Raw genomic sequence first — 20,331 nt, 5'->3', positions numbered from 1 at the left:
CTCCGACTCCCAGGCTTCATCATCTTCCCGAGGTCGCAGTGCCAGGGGGCCAGCCACCCGCCCCCGCCCCGGCCCAGCAGGGCGCAGGGAGACTCGGCCCCCAGCTGGGGGCGGGGCAGAGAGCCGCTGAAGCCAGGGGCGGGGCGGCAGCCGCCCACGTGCCCCCACATTCCCTCTGCGTTCGTTCTATTTTTTGGAAGTCAATTCATTTCTTAAAAACTTAAATACATTTACTTAAAAGGGAAGTTTTATAGCGTGCTGCAAATGGAAAACAAGCCTTCTTTGCCATAAATAGAATTCATAATCGTAAAAATGAATTCGGTGGAGACAAAACCATGTTATTAAATTCCAGTTGGAGGCTGCGGCCCGGGGGAGGCCCGGAGCCCGAGGTCTGCCGCTGCGTGATGGGGACACAGAGCAGCGCCTGGACAGGGGTTCGGGCTTCCCGGCCAACGGAGGGCTCTGTCTGCGACGTGATCGGAAGCACTGAACAGAGTGGAATTGGTGACTTTCTAATAAGATTAGTCAGCATTATTTTATGCTGTGTCAGCCAGGGGGAACTCTGGCCCCACAGCAGAGACCAGAGCAGCCCCTCCCCAGGCCTCAGTGTGGCTGTCTGTGCAGGGGGCCCTCGGATCTCCTGGTCTGAGGTCCCCGGCCCGCAGCCCCCACGGTCAGTGCTGGTCCGTTCCAGCCTTTCCTTGGTGGCTGTGAAACCGCAGCCTTTTGTCCCCAGCCCTGGGGTCCCAGAGCTGGGACTCGACCTCAGCGCCTGAGAAAACCCAGCAGAGACCGGAGGGGGTGGGCCCTGCGGACAGTCACCAGCCCCCACCCCACCCCCACCCAGCCAGGGAATCTGGCCCGGGCTCGGGGTTCAGCACAACCTGCTTCTGAACGTTCATAAGTGATCTGGAGGGTTTCCTGGTCAAGGATCCATTGCTTTGGCCCACCTACCACCAGTGCCAGGGCCCTCTCTGACATCCTGCCGCTCCTTGCATGCCTCTGGCAACGGGGAACTCAGCCTCACACAGCTGCCCATTCCTTTTCAAAACACTAAAAAATTTATTATAGAATATTTAAGGTGTCTCAAATATTTAAGAAATCTCTAATAAATATTTCACTAATTATAAAATATTAAATGCAGCCAAAGGTATGAAGAATAATACCACGAACACCTGAAAGCTGCCCCTTCCTGGGAAAACTGCACGCCCTGCCTGAGACTGGCAGGCCTTGGGCGGGACGAGAGGCCCCTCCCCCAGTGCCCCCTTTCTCTCTGAACTTCCTGTTGTGGCGAAGTACCCGTGCCAGACACGGGCCGCCTTCCCCGTACAAGCGCGTCACTCAGCCTCGGTGGGCGCGTGCACGCTGGGCATCCCCGCGCCACCCGTCTCCGGATGGTTCTTGGGCCGAGGCCCTTCCGCTCTGTCTCTGGGACCTGTGCGTGAGGCCGGCTTTGGTGGCGGCAGGTGCCGTGATATCTGGGGTGAGCCGGTGAGCACGGTGCTGCTGTGGGGGCACCTCGTGAGGTGCCTGCGCCGTGGCCTCCCCTCCGGGGACCTCACGGCCCAGACCTGCTTGCTCTGGGACAGCCTCCCGGGCCCTCCGGCAAGGCTGGGCTGGGCACCCTGGCTGCGGCCATCTGGAGGGCTCTCAGGGTGAGGGGGAATGTGGCTCGGACACACGCAGTGCCCGCCCACAGGGCCCGTCAGGTACTGGGCCCCCCAGGCCCTTTCCCTCACCAGACGCCCATATTTCCTCTGCCTCTCCTCGGACAGCCTGCAACTCAGTCGCCCCGCGCGTGCCCATGCCCACCCACTGGCCCCAGGATGTTGGGGAACCCTGGGGCCAAGCTGCTGGGCCCGACCTACTCCCACAGGCAGGACCCAGGGCTCTTCAGACCCTGGACCACAGCGATGGGGGAGCTGCCGGGGGCAGAGCTGGCACCCTCTGCTCCTGCCCTCTCCTGAACACAGGCCAGGGGCAGAAGGGGACGGAGTGGCCCCACGTATGGGGGCGCATGATCTGGGCCCTCAGGCAGCTGGGACACCCCCTCCTCAGGAGACCTCCAGCCCAGGGGACACTTGCTGCGCGTTGTCACCTCCCTCGGCATGTCCCTCTGTGGGGGGCACGTCTGCTGAGCCAGGGGCTGTCGTTGGTTCTTGTCGGGAGTGATTTGGTTGGTCCCCCGGGGTCATCGTGAAGACAGGAGGCAAGAGCGCAGAGCAGGCAGGCCACTGACCGGGGCGGGGGCTGCGAGGTTGGATTCAGGCCGTATGGCCCCATGGGGACCGTGCCCTGCTGTTGCGGGGCTGGCTGAATGAGCAGACGGCTCTGGGGACAAGGCTGTGGCCACAGGTTTCCGGGCTGAGGCCGAGGGTGTGGGTCCCAGGGCCACCAGCCAGGCTTCCGTCACTGAGTGGTGGACGCTTGCAGCTGGGTCTTCCTCCCGGGATGGGGGCTGGGACGGTTGTGGACGAGGCCTTTCATTCTCGTGGGACATCTCTTCCATCAGGCTGGCTCCCAGCCATTGCCGGGGTTTCTGTTCACGTCCTCACTCTGCTCCCGGCTGTGGTCCCTTCCCATCCCAGCTGGCCTGAGGCTCCNTGATCTGGGCCCTCAGGCAGCTGGGACACCCCCTCCTCGGGAGACCTCCAGCCCAGGGGACACTTGCTGCGCATTGTCACCTCCCTCGGCATGTCCCTCTGTGGGGGGCACATCTGCTGAGCCAGGGGCTGTCGTTGGTTCTTGTCGGGAGTGATTTGGTTGGTCCCCCGGGGTCATTGTGAAGACAGGAGGCAAGAGCGCAGAGCAGGCAGTCCACTGACCGGGGCGGGGGGTGCGAGATTGGATTCAGGCCGTATGGCCCCATGGGGACCGTGCCCTGCTGTTGTGGGGCTGGCTGAATGAGCAGACGGCTCTGGGGACAAGGCTGTGGCCACAGGTTTCCGGGCTGAGGCCGAGGGTGTGGGTCCCAGGGCCACCAGCCAGGCTTCCGTCACTGAGTGGTGGACGCTTGTAGCTGGGTCTTCCTCCCGGGATGGGGGCTGGGACGGTTGTGGACGAGGCCTTTCATTCTCGTGGGGACATCTCTTCCATCAGGCTGGCTCTCAGCCATTGCCGGGGTTTCTGTTCACGTCCTCACTCTGCTCCGGGCTTCGGTCCCTTCCCATCCCAGCTGGCCTGAGGCTCCGCCCCGTGCACCCGGGGCTGAGGGCATGGAGGGAGGGGCCTCTGCTCTGCCCACCGGGTGTTCGGGGCCCAGGGCCTGGCTGAGTCCCCTGTCACCAGCCCCTGCCCATTGGCAGGACGAACCTCCACCCCTTCGCTCCTTTTTGGGCCATGGGGACCAGGTTGGACTCAAATCCCAGGGGCCCCCACTTCCTGCCAGCCCAGGCCCACACTGGGGGACCGGCTCACCCTGGAGCACTGAGTGGGCGGGGCAGGGGAGATGGTTTCCTCTCGGAGCCTCTCGGTGAGCAACGGGCGGGCAGCCTCTCCCAGATCAATCCCATTCTGGCCTTTCAGCCATAATTAATGTTGGCTGTGTTATTGGATTGATTTTTATGGGCTCCAAGGAGGATTTACAGAGCTGGCCCGGGTGTGCAGACAGGCGGCCACGGGAGGCACCGGCTCTCCTCCATCGGGGTCCAGCCCACGTGGCCAGGAGAGACGTCAGCCCAGCTCCCAGGCTCCCCAGGCCGGTCACCCCTCCGGGGCTTTGCTCAGCCCCGTCCCTCTGCCCCCAAACCCTTTCTATAGCCAGAGCCCACTGCTAACGCTGAGCTGGCTCTGTGTGGGACCTTGGGGAGGGCTGCTCCTTCCACTCCCCAGGAGGGGGCAACACAGGCTAAAGAGGGTGGGGTCCTCGCTGGAAGTTGAGACCCCCGTGGGTGGCTCGGGCAGAGCATAGCGCCTGCAGCTGCTGCAGAGTCTCTCACTTCCCCGTGGTCATGGTCGTGCTTGTGCTTGTCCCCGGTGAGGGACGGTGCTCTGGGAGGGGCTGTCCCTCCCCTTGCCCGGCTCCCTCTGGGCCCCTCACGTGATCGCCATCTGTCTGCACGGGGTGATGTGGACAGAGGTCAGAGGCCCCATGACAGTGGTCCTCAGGGGTGGTCCTGCAGCGCCCCCTGGGTCAGTCTTCCCATTGCCCTGCCCCTCCCTGAGGCCGGAGTTCACTGAATGAGCTGCCCCCACCCCCTGAGCTGCTGAGAGCGTCCCCTGAGTCCTGTGCCTTGCAGGTGACTGCCGTTCACGCACAAGTGGGCCACAGTATTCGCCCGCATGGCTCTGCCAAGCACGGTGCCCTAGAGGAAGTGACAGCACCAGACCCCCGAACTGCACAGCCGGCTCCACCCCACACAGTGTGTCGGGGATGCTGGTCAGAGACCGGGAATGAGGCAGCAGCTGACCCAGTGCCACAGATACCAGAGAGGGGACCTGCCACGATCACGCAGGATTTCCGGAAAGGAGTCAACGGTGGCTTAGTATCGGAGAACTCTATTAACACACCGTGTCGGTGGGTCGGCCGTGATGCCGTGTTAGTAAGTGACAAAGGCGCGTGGTGACGTCCCATGCCAGGCTCGGATTTTAAAGTAGACCCAGGGGACTTCCGGCCAAGATGGAGGCGTATGGGACACGCTGCGCCTCCTCACACAACCAAAAGAAGGACAACAACGAATTTAAAGACAAAAAACAACCAGAACGGACAGGAAATCAAACTGCGTGGAAGTCCGACAGGAAACATTCATCCAGACTGATACAAGGGGTGGAGATGGGCAGCGGGTGGGGAGGACTCTCGGTGAGGTGGCAGCTGGGGGACCCGGGTGGTCCCACATTCAGGTGCGGATAAGCCAGGAGGAACAACTGGGGGACAAGACAGACCCACAATCCGGGGCTCCAGCGAGGGGGAAATAAAACCTCAGAACCTCTGACTGAAAACACCCGTGGGGGTTGAGGTGCTGGGAGAAACTCCCAGCCTCACAGGAGAGTTGATTGGACAGACCCACCCACCTGGGAATCAGCACCAGAGGGGCCCAGTTTGCTTGTGGGAAGTGGGGAAGGGGACTGAAAGGCGGCAGAGAGTCGAGCAAGTGGCGTTGTTCCCTCTCTGACCCCTCCCCCACATACAGTGACACAAGGCAGTGACATGGGTCACTCCACCCTGGTCAACACCTAAAGCTCCGCCCCTTACTATGTAAAAAGTGTGCAGAGACAACAAAAAATAGCCCAAATGAAAGAACAGATCAAAGCTCCAGAAAAAATACAACTAAGTGATGAAGAGATAGCCAACCTATCAGATGCACAATTCAAAACACTGGTAATCAGGATGCTCACAGAAATGGTTGGGTATAGCTGCAAAATAGAGGAAAAAGTGAAGGTTATGAAAACTGAAATAAAGGAAAATGCACAAGAAACCAAGAGTGAAGGGAAAGAAACCAGGTCTCAAATCAATGGTTTGGAACAGAAGGAAGAAATAAACATTTAACCAGAACAAAATGAAGAAACAAGAATTCAAAAAAAATGAGGAGAGGCTTAGGAACCTCTGGGACAACTTTAAACATTCCAACATCCGAATCATAGGGGTACCAGAAGGAGAAGAGGAAGACCAAGAAATTGAAAACTTATTTGAACGAAAAATGGAGAACTTCCCCAGTCTGGCAAAGGAAATAGACTTCCAGGAAGTCCAGGAAGCTCAGGGAGTCCCAAAGAAGTTGGACCCAAGGAAGCACACACCAAGGCGCATCACAATTACATTACCCAAGATGAAAAAGAAGGGGAGAATCCTAGAAGCAGCAAGAGGAAAGGAGACAGTTACCTACAAAGGAGTTCCCCTAAGGCTATCAGCTGATTTCTTAAAAGAGACTTTGTAGGCAAGAAGGCCCTGGAAAGAAGTATTCCAAGTCATGAAAGGCAAGGACCTACATCCAAGATTATCCAGCAAAGCTTTCATTTAGAATGGAAGGGCAGATAAAGTGCTTCTCAGATGAGGTCAAGTTAAAGGAGTTCAGCATCACCAAGCCCTTATGATATGAAATGTTAAAGGGACTTATCTAAGAAAAGAAGATAAAAGAAGATAAAAAATATGAACAATAAAATGACAGCAAACTCACGGTTATTAACAACCACACCTAAAACAAAAACAAAAAGTAAACAATTAGAACAGGAATAGAACCACAGAAATGTAGATCATGGAGGGTTATCGGCGGGGAGGGGTGGGGAGAGGGAGAAATGGTACAGAGAATAAGCAGCATAGATGGTAGGTAGAAAATAGACAGGGGGAGGGCAAGGATAGTATAGGAAATGGAGAAGCCAAAGAACGTACATGTACGACCTGTGGACATGAACTGAAGGGGGGAATGTGGGTGGGGAGGAAATGGGACAACTGTAATAGCACAATCAATAAACTATATGCTTTTAAAAAATTAAAGAAAATAGTGGACCTGGGAAGGGCCTGTTATCGCAGAAGAGACCTCGCCTGAATTTAACAGCCAGCACCGTTCTAAATGATGGGATTTTAGTGGTTCCTATTTAGAAACTTTTATATGAAGAATCCCCAGCAGTGCCTTTGTCGGCGTGCAGGAACTGTGGACGCAGCCATAAGACATGAAACGGAATTGAACGGCAGGTTCACGGGGAAGGACCGTGATTATCTGCAGCACCGAGAGACCTCAGAACCCGGGAGAGCCGGGGGCGAAGGCAGTTAACCCCGAGGCCTCAGAAGCTGCTGGGCTGCATCTCAGACGCGCACGCATGGTCAGTCGTCTCCGTCTGCACCAGCAAAGAGCCGCGGGAACCTAATGGAGTAAACGGCCCCCCACTGGCAACGGGAAGGCGGGAGGCCCCAGGGAGTCCCAGGGCTGAGTTTGCCAGAAAACGCAGGGCCCCGGGGAGGATGCGCCGAGGTCTGGCTGAGAGGGCGCCGCCCCGTGGGAACCGCAGGAACCCGCAGGCCCTTCCGGAGCCAGCGTGGGGTGGATCCAGCCCGTTGGAGGCTCCAGAGGAGGGGCCTGCGGGGACGCAGAGGATGGCGGTGCGTGTGACAATCCCCGGGAGCGAGGAGAGGGTCCCCGCACAGGCCCCAGGGGAGTGCGCATCGGGGAGACTGCGGTGAAAGGCGGCCACTGACCAGGGCTGGGAGGCCTTGTGGAGGACACTCCGCCGCGGCTCCTCCTCGGGCGTCCGCGTGGGCGAGCTCCGTCCGGCCACGCTTCCGCTGCGGGTGGGCGCAGACTCGGATGGGAAGGGGCACGGGAATGGGGCTCCCACCTCCACGTCCAGGGCCCGGGTGGGGCAGTGCCGCAGCTTTGGGACTTCAGAGGGCAGCCCCGATCTGGACGGACGAGGACACCAGGAAGGGGGTGGGGGCGGTTCTCATCCAGGTGGAAGAATCGGCCTAGAGAAGATGCAGGGCACGTGGGTCTGCCGGCGCGGAGGAGGGCCAGCCGAACCGTCAGCCGGACCTGGTGGGCCGGCTGGGGACGTGGACGCTCGCGAGGGCCCTGGGGAGCCCAGCAGGGCTGCAGCAGGAGGCGGGGACAGGCTTGGGTTGGAGCCGTCACCACTCAGCAGAAGGGACGAGGTCGTTTGGTATTCGCCTGCTCGGGCTCAGAGGTCAGTTTGGATCCTCGCTCACACCTGGAAGTACTTTCCCGGGGGATCCAGCGTTGGGTGTCGGAAATCAAACCCTGCAGTGGGTAGAGGTGGGTACAGTCTGGGGTCGCCGCGGGGGTCGCGGGGTGGGGGCCGTGAACATGCCCTGATTCGACGGCACGCGCCAACCAGTGTCTGGCCTGGGCCGGGCAGGCTGGAGGCCACAGTGGGACCGGGGCTGCCCGGGCTGCAGGGGTGGGTGTGCGGGTCGCCGGAGCAGAGCCTGGGGGCGGGGCCTTTGCCCCTGCCGTACCGGTGCCCGCGGCTGGGGCCTCCTGACCGGGGGTCCTGGGGTCTATGGTATGGCCAGCTGTGGTGCTGGGCTCTTCAACGCCCCACTCGCCTGGGGGCGCAGAGAGCCCTGGACAGCAGGAGGGAGTTACCTGCCAGCATTCCACCAGGATCTAGGGGGCTGTGATGGAACTTTCCGGAGTGCACAGAGGAGAGCCCCTGTCTGACCGGACGAGCAGAGTGGCTCAGGGGACCGTCGTGGCCTGCGCTGCCGGGTCTCAGAGCCCCCTTCCTGGCCACAGCGGCCTTGTGTCCCCACTGAGGGGCCGTCAGGGCGCAGTGGGTCTGGCCCGCCTGCTCTCAGGCTGAACTTTTGTTCTACTTCCCTTTTCAATGTGGTGTTTGAGGGCGGACGGCTAACTACGACCTGGGCCGGCAGCTTCGCCTACCATGAACTGTGGCCAGGAAACGCACTGTCACTCAGTTCCCGCCACCTCGGGGGCGGGAGGCGGGGCCTGTGGTGCAGAGGCCTGGCGATGGCAGCGATCACTGTCTGTGTGTGCGGGAGGGGCGCTGCACCCCGGGGCCCCCACAGGGGCCTCCCCGGAGTGGGGGCACTTGGAGGTCAGGGTTCTGCTGAGACTTGGCAAACAAGCAGATCTTTGCCCGGAGCTTCCAACTGGCCATCCCTCAAGACAAGTGGAGAGATTCAGGTCAGACTAAAGATAGAACTTCCCGCTGCCAGGGTGTGAGTGTTTGATGGGCAGTGCTGCCAGCGGTCCCGTGCGTGGCCTCTGAGACCCTGGCCTGGCTTCGCTGGTGCGCGTCCTGATGGCAGGGGGTGCACAGATGTTCCTGGGGGGACCACGTGCCGCCCTGGTCCCTGGAGGCCGGCCGGCCAGCCGCCTGTTTCCCGCGCATCCCTGCTGCGCCAGAGCTGGAGACCGTTGCCGAGTGATTTCTCCCTCTGCTGCTGCTGTGCATCATGTTTTTTAATTTAAAAAGATGCCCAGCGGAAGGCTAACAGACCATTAAGTGTTTGGGCTCCTAATTAACTCTGCAGCCCGGAGCTCCTGGTGGGCGGAGGGAGTGGGTGTCCTCCCCGGCAGGATGGGGGGGGAGCGACACGCAGCCCTGGGCTCCAGGGCCCCGCAGGCGCCCCAGGGACACGGGCGCTTTCAGCAGGCCACGTGTGGGATGGCGAAGGCATGTTCGTGGGCCTCAGCTGGGCACTGTCCTGGGTGAGGCCCCACCTTCCCAGGCCCCCGTGTCCCTGTCTGACGGGTCGCCCTGATGCCTGAATCAGGGGAAACAGGGACAGGGCTTGAGGGACAGTGGGCACTTGGGCCTTGGGAGACCCTGAGGAGGTGAGTGGTCACCCCCGTCTGCTCGTCACAGCCTCTGGGGGGACGGGGGAGGCCACCTGCGGTCAGGGCTGGTGTCAGTCACCCAGCGCCCTTCCCAGGTTCCATACTTCACCCTCTTGTCCCCCCGGCACCCTGGTGGGGGGCATGTGGTGTTGGTGATGGCTTCCCCCCTCCCCAGAGAGGACAAGGCCAGGTGCTAGGAGCTCTGGGGCCCATGCCAGCCTCCTTGGTGGAGGGGGGCAGGTCTGGATGAGACCGCTCTCCCTGGCCCCTGGGCTTGCTGAAGTGTAAACCACCAGGGGCAGGCATCCTGCTGGCCTGCTTGGCCACCTACACTGCCCCAAACTGTGTGTCCCCTGTGCTGTCCACCGAGGACAGGCATGCCTGGACGGGGCCACATGCTCCCCACACAGCCGGGGGTCACACAGCCAGAGGGGGGCAGAGCCAGCGCACGTCCTGGCCTGGGGGTCTGGGCCCGAGGCAGCTCCCGGGGTCGGCTCTGCTGGCTCCGAGGCTGCTGCACAGAGCTAGGCGAGTGCGAGGGGGTCAACACGACCTCTCGCCGGAGTGTTGGAACAGTGAAAAGGTATCGATCTAGAACTTTCTCCCCGCTCCAGCCCTCCTTGGCCTGAGGTTCCCTCTGCAGGTGGAGATGCCCCACCCCCGCCCGGCCTCTCCCCCATCCAGGCTCCGGGATGGAGGTGGCAAATGCTACTTTCAGATGGATGCGCTCCTGTCCCAGCACGTGGGGACAATTATGCAAATCCAGCCATCAGCAGTTTAAAAGCCTGGAACCACCGTGTTTCTTTCTTCCACTGGTGGTGACACAGGCTTCGGGTGGCCGTGACCAGCCCTGAGCGTGCCGTCCCCCTCGCCCTCCAGACAGGCCTTCCTGCAGGGGGGCGGGTATGCGAGCGAGAGGCAGTGTGGGGATGCAGAGGCCCTGGCCGGGGACAGCCCTCAGGGCTCCCAGCTCAACCAGGCGGGGAAACCGAGGCCTGGCGGCAGGGTTCAGGGCAGGGCGCTGGCTCCCTCTTTCTCCCCAGACTCCCCGCAGGCCTGGAGCTCCCCAGGGGCCCGCCACGCCCAGGGCCCACAACCCAGCTGCGGAGGGAGGCAGGTGGCTGTGCCCTGTGTGCAGAGGCTGAGGGCGAGACCAGATGGGGGGGGGGCCCGTGTGTTGTGAACTGAGGACAACACGCAGGTGCTCGGGGAACAGCTGCTTCACGTGGAACTCACTGTGCACGGGACAGGCGTGCGGCCGTGCACACGGGTGAGGGGCGTGGAGGGTGGGGCCCGGTGAGTCACAGGACCAGTGAGTCATTTGAGACCGGGAAGGGCTGTCTTGAGGACAGTCCCTGGTCGGATCAGAGCCGCCCTGGGTGACCTGGCGAGTTCCGCAGACGGCTGTTTCCCCAGGCCTTGCCTGCTTCAGGCCTCAGGGCTTCCCGTTACCCCCGCTCACCGGCAGCCCGAGGNACACGTGTGAGGGGCGTGGAGGGTGGGGCCCAGTGAGTCACAGGACCAGTGAGTCATTTGAGACCGGGAAGGGCTGTCTTGAGGACAGTCCCTGGTCGGATCAGAGCCGCCCTGGGTGACCTGGCGAGTTCCGCAGACGGCTGTTTCCCCAGGCCTTGCCTGCTTCAGGCCTCAGGGCTTCCCGTTACCCCCGCTCACCGGCAGCCCGAGGGTCCTCTGGGATGACCCACGGGTGACCCTGGGCAAGGCCTTCTCCTGTCTGGGCCTCAGTTTCCCTCTTGAGTAAGATGTGCAATGAGAGCACTGGGGGCTCCTGCAGGCGGAGATGGTGGGGGCTGGAGAAGGGGCAGAGGGGACTCTTCCTGGGGTGTGGGCTGCTTGGCCACACTGGTGGGGGGCAGCCCCTAGGGTCATGTCCACATCCACCTTAGGACAGGCGGGAGGTGAAGAGACCCTGTCCGTCTGGCCACTTGGCTCCCTCCCCGCCCAGGTTCTAGGGCAGGTGCTGGGCACCAGGGTGAGAGCAAACCATGGTGGCCCAGAGAGAGAGGGACACCCCAGGGCCTGGGCCACACCCCCGCTGCGTCCATCCCGGGAGCCAGCTGGTGGAGGGGGCCTGGCTGGGTGCTGGGTGCACAGAGAGGAGAGACTGTCCCCAGAACCGCTTGCCACTCACCAGGTGCCAAGGACGAGCACACACTCCCAGACTGACACTCGGGGCAGGACTGTGGTGGCAACAGGGGCCTGGTCGGGCCTCCGGGGTGCCGCCCGCCCACGGGAGCCGGGATGGAGCTGTGTCACCCCAGTGCACACAGACCAGTGTGTGTGCAGGCACAGCCCAGCACACGTGTGTGGCAGCCCATGTGTGGGGCAGCCCTGCCCAGCAGCGGCTCCGTGGCCGCCTTGGCACCCTGGGGTGTGGGAGTGGGGCAGGGAGGGGCTGGGGAGCCGGGGCAGCCATTGCTGCCTGTGATAAGGGTTCTTTGGGCCCTTGTAATCCTCCTTAACCTGACTTTGGGTTATTTTGAGCGAGAGATTAACGGTGATTATGATCGCTATTGCCGAGGCGCCACACTTCCTGGGTGGCAGAGCCTCCCCTAGCACCCCACCCGAGGCCAGGGCCGGAGCCTGCCTCCAGTCAGCCTGCTGATGCCCGACTCTGCCCTCCGTGCCTGGGGATATAAATTCCAGGTTGCCACGGGGCTGGGCAGGCGCCAGCTGGGGAGAGAGGAGGGCACCGTCAGATCCGCAGTACCCCCACCCCACCGATCCCTCCCTCGTCTTTAAATCAGAGCCCAGCTCTCCCCTGGGGGCCAGATCACACTGTTCCTCCTGAAGTTTCCAGGGGGGAAAATCCATCTCACTTCAGACTCTGCTCCTGACTCCAGCCGCCTCCCGCAGACTGGCTGCGAAAGTCGGTATCAGTGAAACGCACTCGCCTGGCCATCAGCCAGCCCACAGACAGCCACGCGGCCGCTGTAAATCCCCAGATTAACAAGCCGCACACATGCCCTGGTCTGCTCGTTCCCCGGGAGGAGCTTGCGGCGGGCCAGGGTGAGTCCAGCGGCCAGGGCCCCTGCAGGTGCAGAGGCCGCGTCTCTCGGGTGAACCTCCCGGCTGCTACCTGGGGGCCAGAGTGGCACCCAGCAGGACGGCACCGCAGGGGGTCTCAGATGCAGGGCCGTTGTCCTGGGCCTGACCTGTGCCTCGCTGGAGGTGGGTCTGGGGCTCGGGAGGGTCTCTGGCAGCTCTGAGTGAGCTCCCCGCTGCAGGCAGCTGGGAGAGCCCCAGCCAGGCCCCTGGGGGACGGGACCTCTGTCTTTGCGGAGTGGCCCGTCACTCCTCAGCTGTGTGACTTCAGGTGTTACTGGGCAGCGCAGCTGAGTGCAGGGCCACAGGTGACCCCTGGGCCTGGGGATGCCAGCCGCCTCCTGAGTGTCCCTCTCCTTTGTCTTCCCGCAGGGCCAGCTGAGCTGGAGGCGTGGGGAGCGGCTGTCCAGACGCCCAGGCCGATGGGGACGGAATCTGTGGTGGCGGAGGTGCGCATCAGGAGCATGTCGAGAGGTGGCTGGCCGTGACTGGGGCACTTGCTCCCAGCCCTGGCAGTGTGACCATGCGGCCTGGGACAGGACGCCGCTGAAAGTGTGGGCCCTCTCCCTGCTTTCCCCCTGGGGGCTGCTGCCCTGCCTCCAACCCGGTCCCCCTGGGCAGGCACAGCGGGGTCTCCCGCCATGGCCCCGTGCCGCTGGGGCACGCTGTGGCTGTGCGTGGCGGCGGCCACCCTGCTGCACGCGGGCGGCCTGGCCCGTGGCGACTGCTGGCTGATCGAGGGCGACAAGGGCTTCGTCTGGCTGGCCATCTGCAGCCAGAACCAGCCGCCCTACGAGGCCATCCCTCAGCACATCAACAGCACCATCGTGGACCTGCGGCTGAACGAGAACCGCATCCACAGCGTGCAGTACGCCGCGCTCAGCCGCTTCGGCAACCTGACGTACCTCAACCTCACCAAGAACGAGATCGCCTACATCGAGGACGGCGCCTTCTCCGGCCAGTTCAACCTGCAGGTGCTGCAGCTGGGCTACAACCGGCTGCGCAACCTCACGGAGGGCGCGCTGCGCGGGCTGGGCAAGCTGGAGTACCTGTACTTGCAGGCCAACCTCATCGAGGTGGTCACACCCGGCGCCTTCTGGGAGTGCCCCAACATCGTCAACATCGACCTGTCCATGAACCGCATCCAGCGCCTGCACAGCGCCACCTTCGCCGGCCTGGCGCGGCTGTCCGCCTGCGAGCTCTACAGCAACCCCTTCTACTGCTCCTGCGAGCTGCTGGGCTTCCTGCGCTGGCTGGCCGTCTTCACCAACACCACACAGGCCTACGACCGCATGCAGTGCGAGGCGCCGCCGCCCTACGCCGGCTACTTCCTGCTGGGCCGGGGCCGGCACGGCCAGCGCAGCATCCTGGGCACCCTGCAGGCCGTGTGCACGCATGGCGACTACGTGGCCGAGCCCCGCCCCCCACCCGAGCGCCCGCCGTCCCTGCCGCCCCCCGAGCCCAGTGAGACCCCCTGCGCCGATGAGGACTGCTTCTCGGGCGACGGCACCACCGCGCTTGTGGCCCTGCCCACGCTGGCCACCCAGGCCGAGGTGCGTCCCCTCATCAAGGTCAAGCAGCTGACGCAGAACTCGGCCACCCTCACGGTCCGGCTGCCCAGCCCGTTCAACCGCATGTACACGCTGGAGCACTTCAACAACAGCCGGCCGTCCACCGTCTCGCGTCTGACCAAGCCGCAGGAAGAGATCCGCCTGACCAACCTGCACACGCTCACCAACTACACCTACTGCGTGGTGTCCGCCAGCTCGGGGCTGCTGCACAACCACACCTGCCTCACACTCTGCCTGCCCCCGCCTCCCAGCCCGCCGGGGCCCGCGCCCAGCCCCTCCACCGCCACCCACTACATCATGACCGTCCTGGGCTGCCTCTTCGGCATGGTGCTGGTGCTGGGCGCCGTCTACTACTGCCTGCGCAAGCGGCGGCGCCAGCAGGAGAAGCACAAGGCGGCGGCGGCGGCAGCCGGCAGCCTGAAGAAGACCATCATCGAGCTCAAGTACGGGCCGGAGATGGAGGCGCCCGGCCTGGCCCCGCTGCCCCAGGGCCCGCTGCTGGGCCCCGAGGCCGTGACCCGCCTCCCGTTCATGCCAGCGGTGGGGGGCGAGGTGCAGCCGTACAAGCTGGCGGAGAGCGAGACGCCCAAGGGCAGCAAGGGCGCCTACCTGGAGGTGCGCACCGGGGAGCCGGCCGAGCGCCGGGACTGCGAGCCGGGCCGCCCGGGCCCCGCCAGCCAGAGCCCCGTGGCCGAGATCTCCACCATCGCCAAGGAGGTGGACAAGGTGAACCAGATCATCAACAACTGCATCGACGCCCTCAAGTCCGAGGCGGCCGCCTTCCCGGGAGGCAAGGCGGGGGCCGCGGCTGAGCCCCCACTGGTGCTGCCCTCGGAGCCGCGGGCCGGCAAGCAGGGCTTCCTGTCGCCCGCGTACAAGGACGCCTTCGGCCGCAGCCTGCAGCGCCACCACAGTGTGGAGGCGGCCCCTGGGCCCCCGCGCCCCAGCACCTCCTCCAGCAGCTCCTCGCGCAGCCCCAGGGCCTTTGGGGCCGAGACGCCCGGAGCGCAGAAGGCTGCTGCCGCCGAGGCCAAGTACATCGAGAAGAGCTCGCCCGCTGCCGACGCCATCATCACTGTGACACCCGCGGCCACCGTGCTGCGGGCCGAGGCCGAGAAGGGCCGCCAGTACGGCGAGCACCGGCACTCCTACCCTGGCTCCCACCCTGCCGAGACGCCCTCGCCACCCGTGCTCCCACCCCACGAGGCCCTGGGCGGCCGCAAGGCGTCCATCCTGGAGCCGCTGACCCGGCCACGGCCTCGCGACCTGGCCTACTCGCCGCTGTCCCCGCAGTACCGCCACCTGAGCTACACCTCCAGCCCCGAGCACACCTGCAGGGCCTCCCTCAGCATCTGGGAGCGCCTCCGCCTGAGCCGCCGGCGGCACAAGGATGACGAGGAGTTCGTGGCGGCCGGCCACGCGCTGCGCAAGAAGGTGCAATTCGCCAAGGACGAGGACCTGCACGACATTCTGGACTACTGGAAGGGCGTGTCGGCCCAGCACAAGTCCTGAGCACCCCCGGCTGCGCCCGGCACTCGGGATGCCCACTGGACCAGAAAGGACTCGAGACCCCCCGCAGGTCTTCGTGACCCAGAGACTCTCGTGCACCGCACACGGACTCTCTCACTCACACACACACACACATATACACTCATACACACACACTCTCACACAGACATGTAGACACACACGTGTAGACACACACAGACACACAGATTCACACACGAGCCGGCAGGTGAGGCGTGGGCCTCATGGAGAGAGGGGGGAGGGGGCACCGACGGTGACAACAGCAGGGGGACCTGCCAGGGCCACTGTCCTGGTGGAGCTGCCTGTCGCACACGTGGGCACACACTGCACACACACTGCACGCACACTGTGTGGGCGTGCGTACACACAGACACACACACACCCCCACACCAGGGACTTCGGAAAACTGTGTCTTAGGGATGGGGTGGGGGAGGGGAACTTTCTTTTTCAGTATTTTTCCTGTTTTGACTCTTCTCTGCCTTCTCTTCCTCTCTCTCGCTCCTTCCTTTTTAAAAACATAATAAAAGTCAAGTTCTCGTGAGAAGACGGCACGGCGGGCGCGGGGAGCGAGGCCCCAGCCCCCGCGTGGTCCCCGTTGCTGTCTTCCGTGGACTGTGCTCCATGGACTGTGCATTCGTCTCTCCATTGCCACTGGCGGAGGCCACCGAGGAGCAGAGTGACGGCCGGCAGCTGAGCGGCCTCTGGACGTGCTGGGGCCTCGGGGAGGGGGGGTGCGCCTGCGGACGCAGAGTGGCTGGCAGGGGTGCGGGCCAGCGTGCTCGGCCCTGCCCACGCTGTGCACCGTCGTCCCGATGTACAGAAGAAATGTCTCTATATTTGCAATGTTTGCTGTAAAACAAGAGAGAAAAAAGACGTCTACTAAAAAAAATTCTGCAAAGGAAAACACCACCGGCTGTGTGTGTGGAGTTTGCACTGGGGGTTCAGGGGAAGGGTCAGGGTCTCCCTGGTGTCTGGCTGACGGGTGGCTGCACCGATGGGAGTCCGGGGTGGGGCTCTGGTTACGGGACCACCCTGTCCGGAGAGAACGGGAGTGAGCCTGTGGGAGAAGCAGAGGGCCCAGGATCGGCCCATGGCCATGGGTGGGTCTGTGGCCAGGTGGGTGCAGGCCACAGCTGAGGGGGTGTGAGGGGGTGTGTGGGTGTGTGGTGGCCGGGGAGGCGGGTGTGGATGGGACAGGCTGTGAGTGAGTGGGTGGGTGTGAGAGGCTGGTGGGGGCCGTGACTGGGGGCGGCCCCTGTGGTGGATAGAGCCCTACCCCCCCAGGAAAGTGCCCTGACTGCCCCCACCCACAGTCCTCTGGTTGCTGGGGCCTGAGCCATGCCCCCCTGTGGACCCTACCTGGCCAGCAGGTGTGGCCATGCCCAGTGAGCCAGGCGGGGAGGGCCTCCCTCTGGGCACAGGACTGGTGGCCCAGAGCCACCGGAGACGAAGGTCCCTACACCAGCCCAGACGAAGTCCCCTCAGTGGCTCCTGCACTTTGAGTTGCCAAAGCCACAGGGTCCCCTTGTCCTGCCCAGGAGTCAGAGCCAGGCCATGAGGAGTGCAAGTCCCCTGGGGCCACCATCTGCTGGGGCCAGGCCCACCTCCCAAGTCCGCGTCCCATCCACAGTCCGGGCTGCCCTCTGGAGCCGTCCACCTGCCAACTGCCCTCTCTGCTGTGCGGGGACACCCCCCATCCAGACGAACCCCTCCTCATTTAAGTTTCCCATGAAGAACAGTGAAGCCTGAGTGGGCAGGATGGGGGCTCCGAGGCCACAGGAGCCTGAGACCCCAGAACAGGGGCAGTGGCAGGTTCCTGGATGCAGGGCTGCTGCCGCTGGCCCAGCAGGGGCAGGGTGGGCAGGGTGGGCAGGGTGGAAGGGGCCCAGACCAGCACCCGCCTTGCACACCCCCAGCGACAGGGTGCTCAGCAGGATCCTCAGCAGCCATTCTGGCGTCTGCACCTTCCTGAGGCCGAGAGGAGACCATGGTTCCCCAGGGCCTGGCTGTGGCTCCTGGGCCCGGGGGCTGTGCGGTGCTGAGCAGGGGCTGTGCCCCTTCTGGGTGGCCCGCCCAGGTGACTGCTTCAAGGTCCTGTGCAGGAGGCCTTCATGTGGGCGCACGACCTGGGGGCTCTCACCGGGCCCCCCTTGACGGGGGGGGGGGCGACCTGCAGACAGGTCCTACCCGTGGACACTACACGCTCTGCCCATGACGGCCACGCCCTGCCCATGAGGGGCCCCTGGCACCCCCAACTCTATGCCGCCCTCCACCGCCACCTCCACCCTGGGGTCCCGGAAGGCGGTGTGGGGGTGGAAGACAAGTCTGTGAGCAGGAAAGCGGAGGCAGGGAGAGGAGGCAGGGCCCTGGCTGCTGGGTGGGGCCCAGAGAGGGTCAGCCTCACCCGAAGTCACAGAGTCCACGGCCTCAGTCCTGGCCAGGCCACCCCGTCTGCTGCTCCCTGCTGCTGGGGAGACAGGGCTGGCTATTTATAGGGGACACAGGGAGACCCACGGGCCAGGTATGTGAGGGACACCTCACCACCGGGAACACAGCCATCAAGCAGGGGTTGAAGGGACAGGCCGGGACCCGGAGAGAGGGACTGGACCAAGGGAAGCAGATGGGGTTCTGAGTAGCCCAGAAGCCCTTTAGAAGCCCAGGCCTCCCTGGACACTGATTGCCCAACGCCAGGTCAGTCCTGGGGGTGCAAATGCACATGAGGGGAGGCCCTCAAAACCAGAATCCTTTTCTGGAGGGTGAGACCCTTGTGGTACAGGCTTCCCCACTAGGTGAGTGTTCTAGAAACCCATCTGGATCAGTGCGCCAGCTGGCGTTGTTGTGAGAGGCTGCGTGCGGCGTCAGTGAGGTTTTCTATTTGTGAAGACTCAGCCTGTTTGCCCACTGCATGACGGGTGAGTGCACCTGCCCACGCTGCGCTGAGTGTTCAGCAGCTTTTCACCAGAAACGACGTGCCCCCCATGCCCCACCGTCCCTTTTCACCTGATCTCGCCCTGAGCGACTTTTTTTGTTTCCCTGGATGGGAAAAGTCCTCTGAGGGAAACGTTTTGCCAATGTGGAAGAGGTGAAATAAAAAACAGCAGAAACACTGAAAGGCAAGAAAACCAATGAGATCAAACACTGTTTTGAGCATCGGAAAAAACACCTTGACAAGCGCACTGCATCTGACACCGAGGACGTTGAAGGTAACTGAAGTTTAAACATGTAAGAACAAGCACAGAAGTTTTTACCAATAAATTCCAGGGCTTTTTGGGTCCCCCCTCGCGGGCGCCGTGTCCTTGCCTGGAGGAAGTCACCATGGAGCTGACGAGAGACAACACACGTGGGAGAAGATCCCACACTCGCTGGACACCTGCGGGGGGCAAGGCCCAGAGAGGGGCCCGCACTGCACCTGCCCGCCCTCCAGGAGGCGCCCCGCTCCGGGGTGGGGGTGGGGTGTGCAGGAGGCCTGGGGCCAGGTGGGAGCTGCCCAGGAGCAGTGGCCCGTGTGTGCAAAGGGGGGGCTGCACTTGGGGTGTCGGCACACTCATGGGCTGAGCCCTGAGCTCCGAGGGCAGGGCGGAAGGTGCCGACCAGAGTCGGGGCAGCCCTGCGGCTGCCGCTTCGTCTGCAGTGTGGACACGTGCCAGGCTCGGCCGCCGATGACTGCGTGGCCATTGCGAGTCGCTGGCTCTGTCCCACCTCCAGCACAGCAGCCACTGGAGGGCCCACGGCCTGCTGCCCGTGCCTCTCGGGTGGCTGGTGGGGACAGGGGTGCCGAGAGGGCTGAGCTCCGCCCCCCCGTCCCCTGTCCTCCAGCCACCCACCGGGCGATGGCTACGAGCAGGCCCCGTGGTCACGTCCGCTGACATTCCTCTCCTGCAGCAGCTCACACGAGGGGGGACGGGCACCCCACCCACAGGGGCAAAGGGCGTGGACACGGGAGGTGATGAGTCAGGCCATCTGACACCCAGGGCCATGTGCAGGCCACTCCCACCGGCTTCCGCCAGGGGGCCCCGGGTGCGGACCACCGAAACCCCAACAGGGGTCCCCGAGGTTGCACCCCTGCCGCCCATCCATCCTGCTTCTGTCTGCCCATCGCTTGACGCTCAGGTTGTCCACCCTCTGCCCACACATCTGTCCATCCACCCATCCCACCCAAAATCGCGGAGATCCTGCTTTGTGCCAGAGACGCCAACCAAACCTGCCCCCCTGGAAGGGCCCGTCAGTCCAACAGGGAAGGGGGGGGGCTCTCCAAAGGGGCCGTTTCCAGCGAGGAGGTGTGGGGAGCCCACAGGGACCAGGGCCACCTGAGGGGGCCGCCGTGGAGGGCAGCCATCGGGGTAATGCCACCCCTCTCCCCATCTCGGGGGCACCCCCTGTGCTGAATGGCCAGAAACCCACGAGGCAGAAGCCCATTCTCAGGGGACCCTGGAGAGACCGAGGGTAAGGGGGATGGTGGACAAGGGAGAGGCGGGCGTGCAGGGAGGAGGCGCTGGGGGACGCAGAGGAGGGGCTGTCACTTCCCTTTCAGAGTCAGGAGGCCTGAGGGAGGGTAGCCCTGAGACTGGGAAGGACAGAGGGGAGGAGACATGGTAAAGATGGGAGGCTGGGGGTCTCCCATGAGGGGACGCAGGAACAAGATCCCCCAGCCCCAGCCCAGGGTCACGTGGTTGGCCTCGCAGCGGAAAGAAATCAGAGCCGAGCCGTGGGCAGTGGGGGGCATGGATGGCGTTTCATAAAATAATAACTTGTATTGATTTTTCCCATCTCAAAAGCAACCCTTTTATGAAACACACTTTAGAAAACAGCTCGGTCTGAAAAAGAAACTAGGAACCACTCAAAGTGAGCACAGCATGCAGGTGTCTGCCCTCCTGGGGGCGGGGGGGGGGAGGCGGCTGGTTTATCTGGCACGTGGA

The 20,331-nt window shown here is 63.3% G+C and overlaps 1 protein-coding gene across 5 annotated transcripts in view; it reads left to right on the top strand.

Annotated features, from left to right (window-relative positions):
* ELFN1 (extracellular leucine rich repeat and fibronectin type III domain containing 1) overlaps nt 1-15,547 on the top strand; it is a 42,719-nt gene extending 27,172 nt beyond the window's left edge. For 2 of the 5 annotated variants that reach the window (XM_037057944.1, XM_037057945.1), the window contains exon 3: nt 12,690-15,547. In XM_037057944.1, the coding sequence (XP_036913839.1) occupies nt 12,959-15,400 (2,442 nt within the window). In that variant the 5' untranslated portion in view covers nt 12,690-12,958 and the 3' untranslated portion in view covers nt 15,401-15,547. Of the gene's footprint in view, nt 1-8,512; nt 8,595-12,253; nt 12,282-12,377; nt 12,444-12,689 lie in introns of those variants that run through there. The other 3 variants (XM_037057946.1, XM_037057947.1, XM_037057943.1) reach the window with 3 other exon arrangements.
* The last annotated feature ends 4,784 nt before the right edge of the window (nt 15,548-20,331 follow it).

Source organism: Sturnira hondurensis, unplaced genomic scaffold, assembly GCF_014824575.4.
Source record: "Sturnira hondurensis isolate 20B ecotype Veracruz unplaced genomic scaffold, ASM1482457v3 Scaffold0009733, whole genome shotgun sequence".
NCBI classification, from domain to species: domain Eukaryota; kingdom Metazoa; phylum Chordata; class Mammalia; order Chiroptera; family Phyllostomidae; genus Sturnira; species Sturnira hondurensis.
This window is presented reverse-complemented; position numbering and strand designations above follow the sequence as displayed.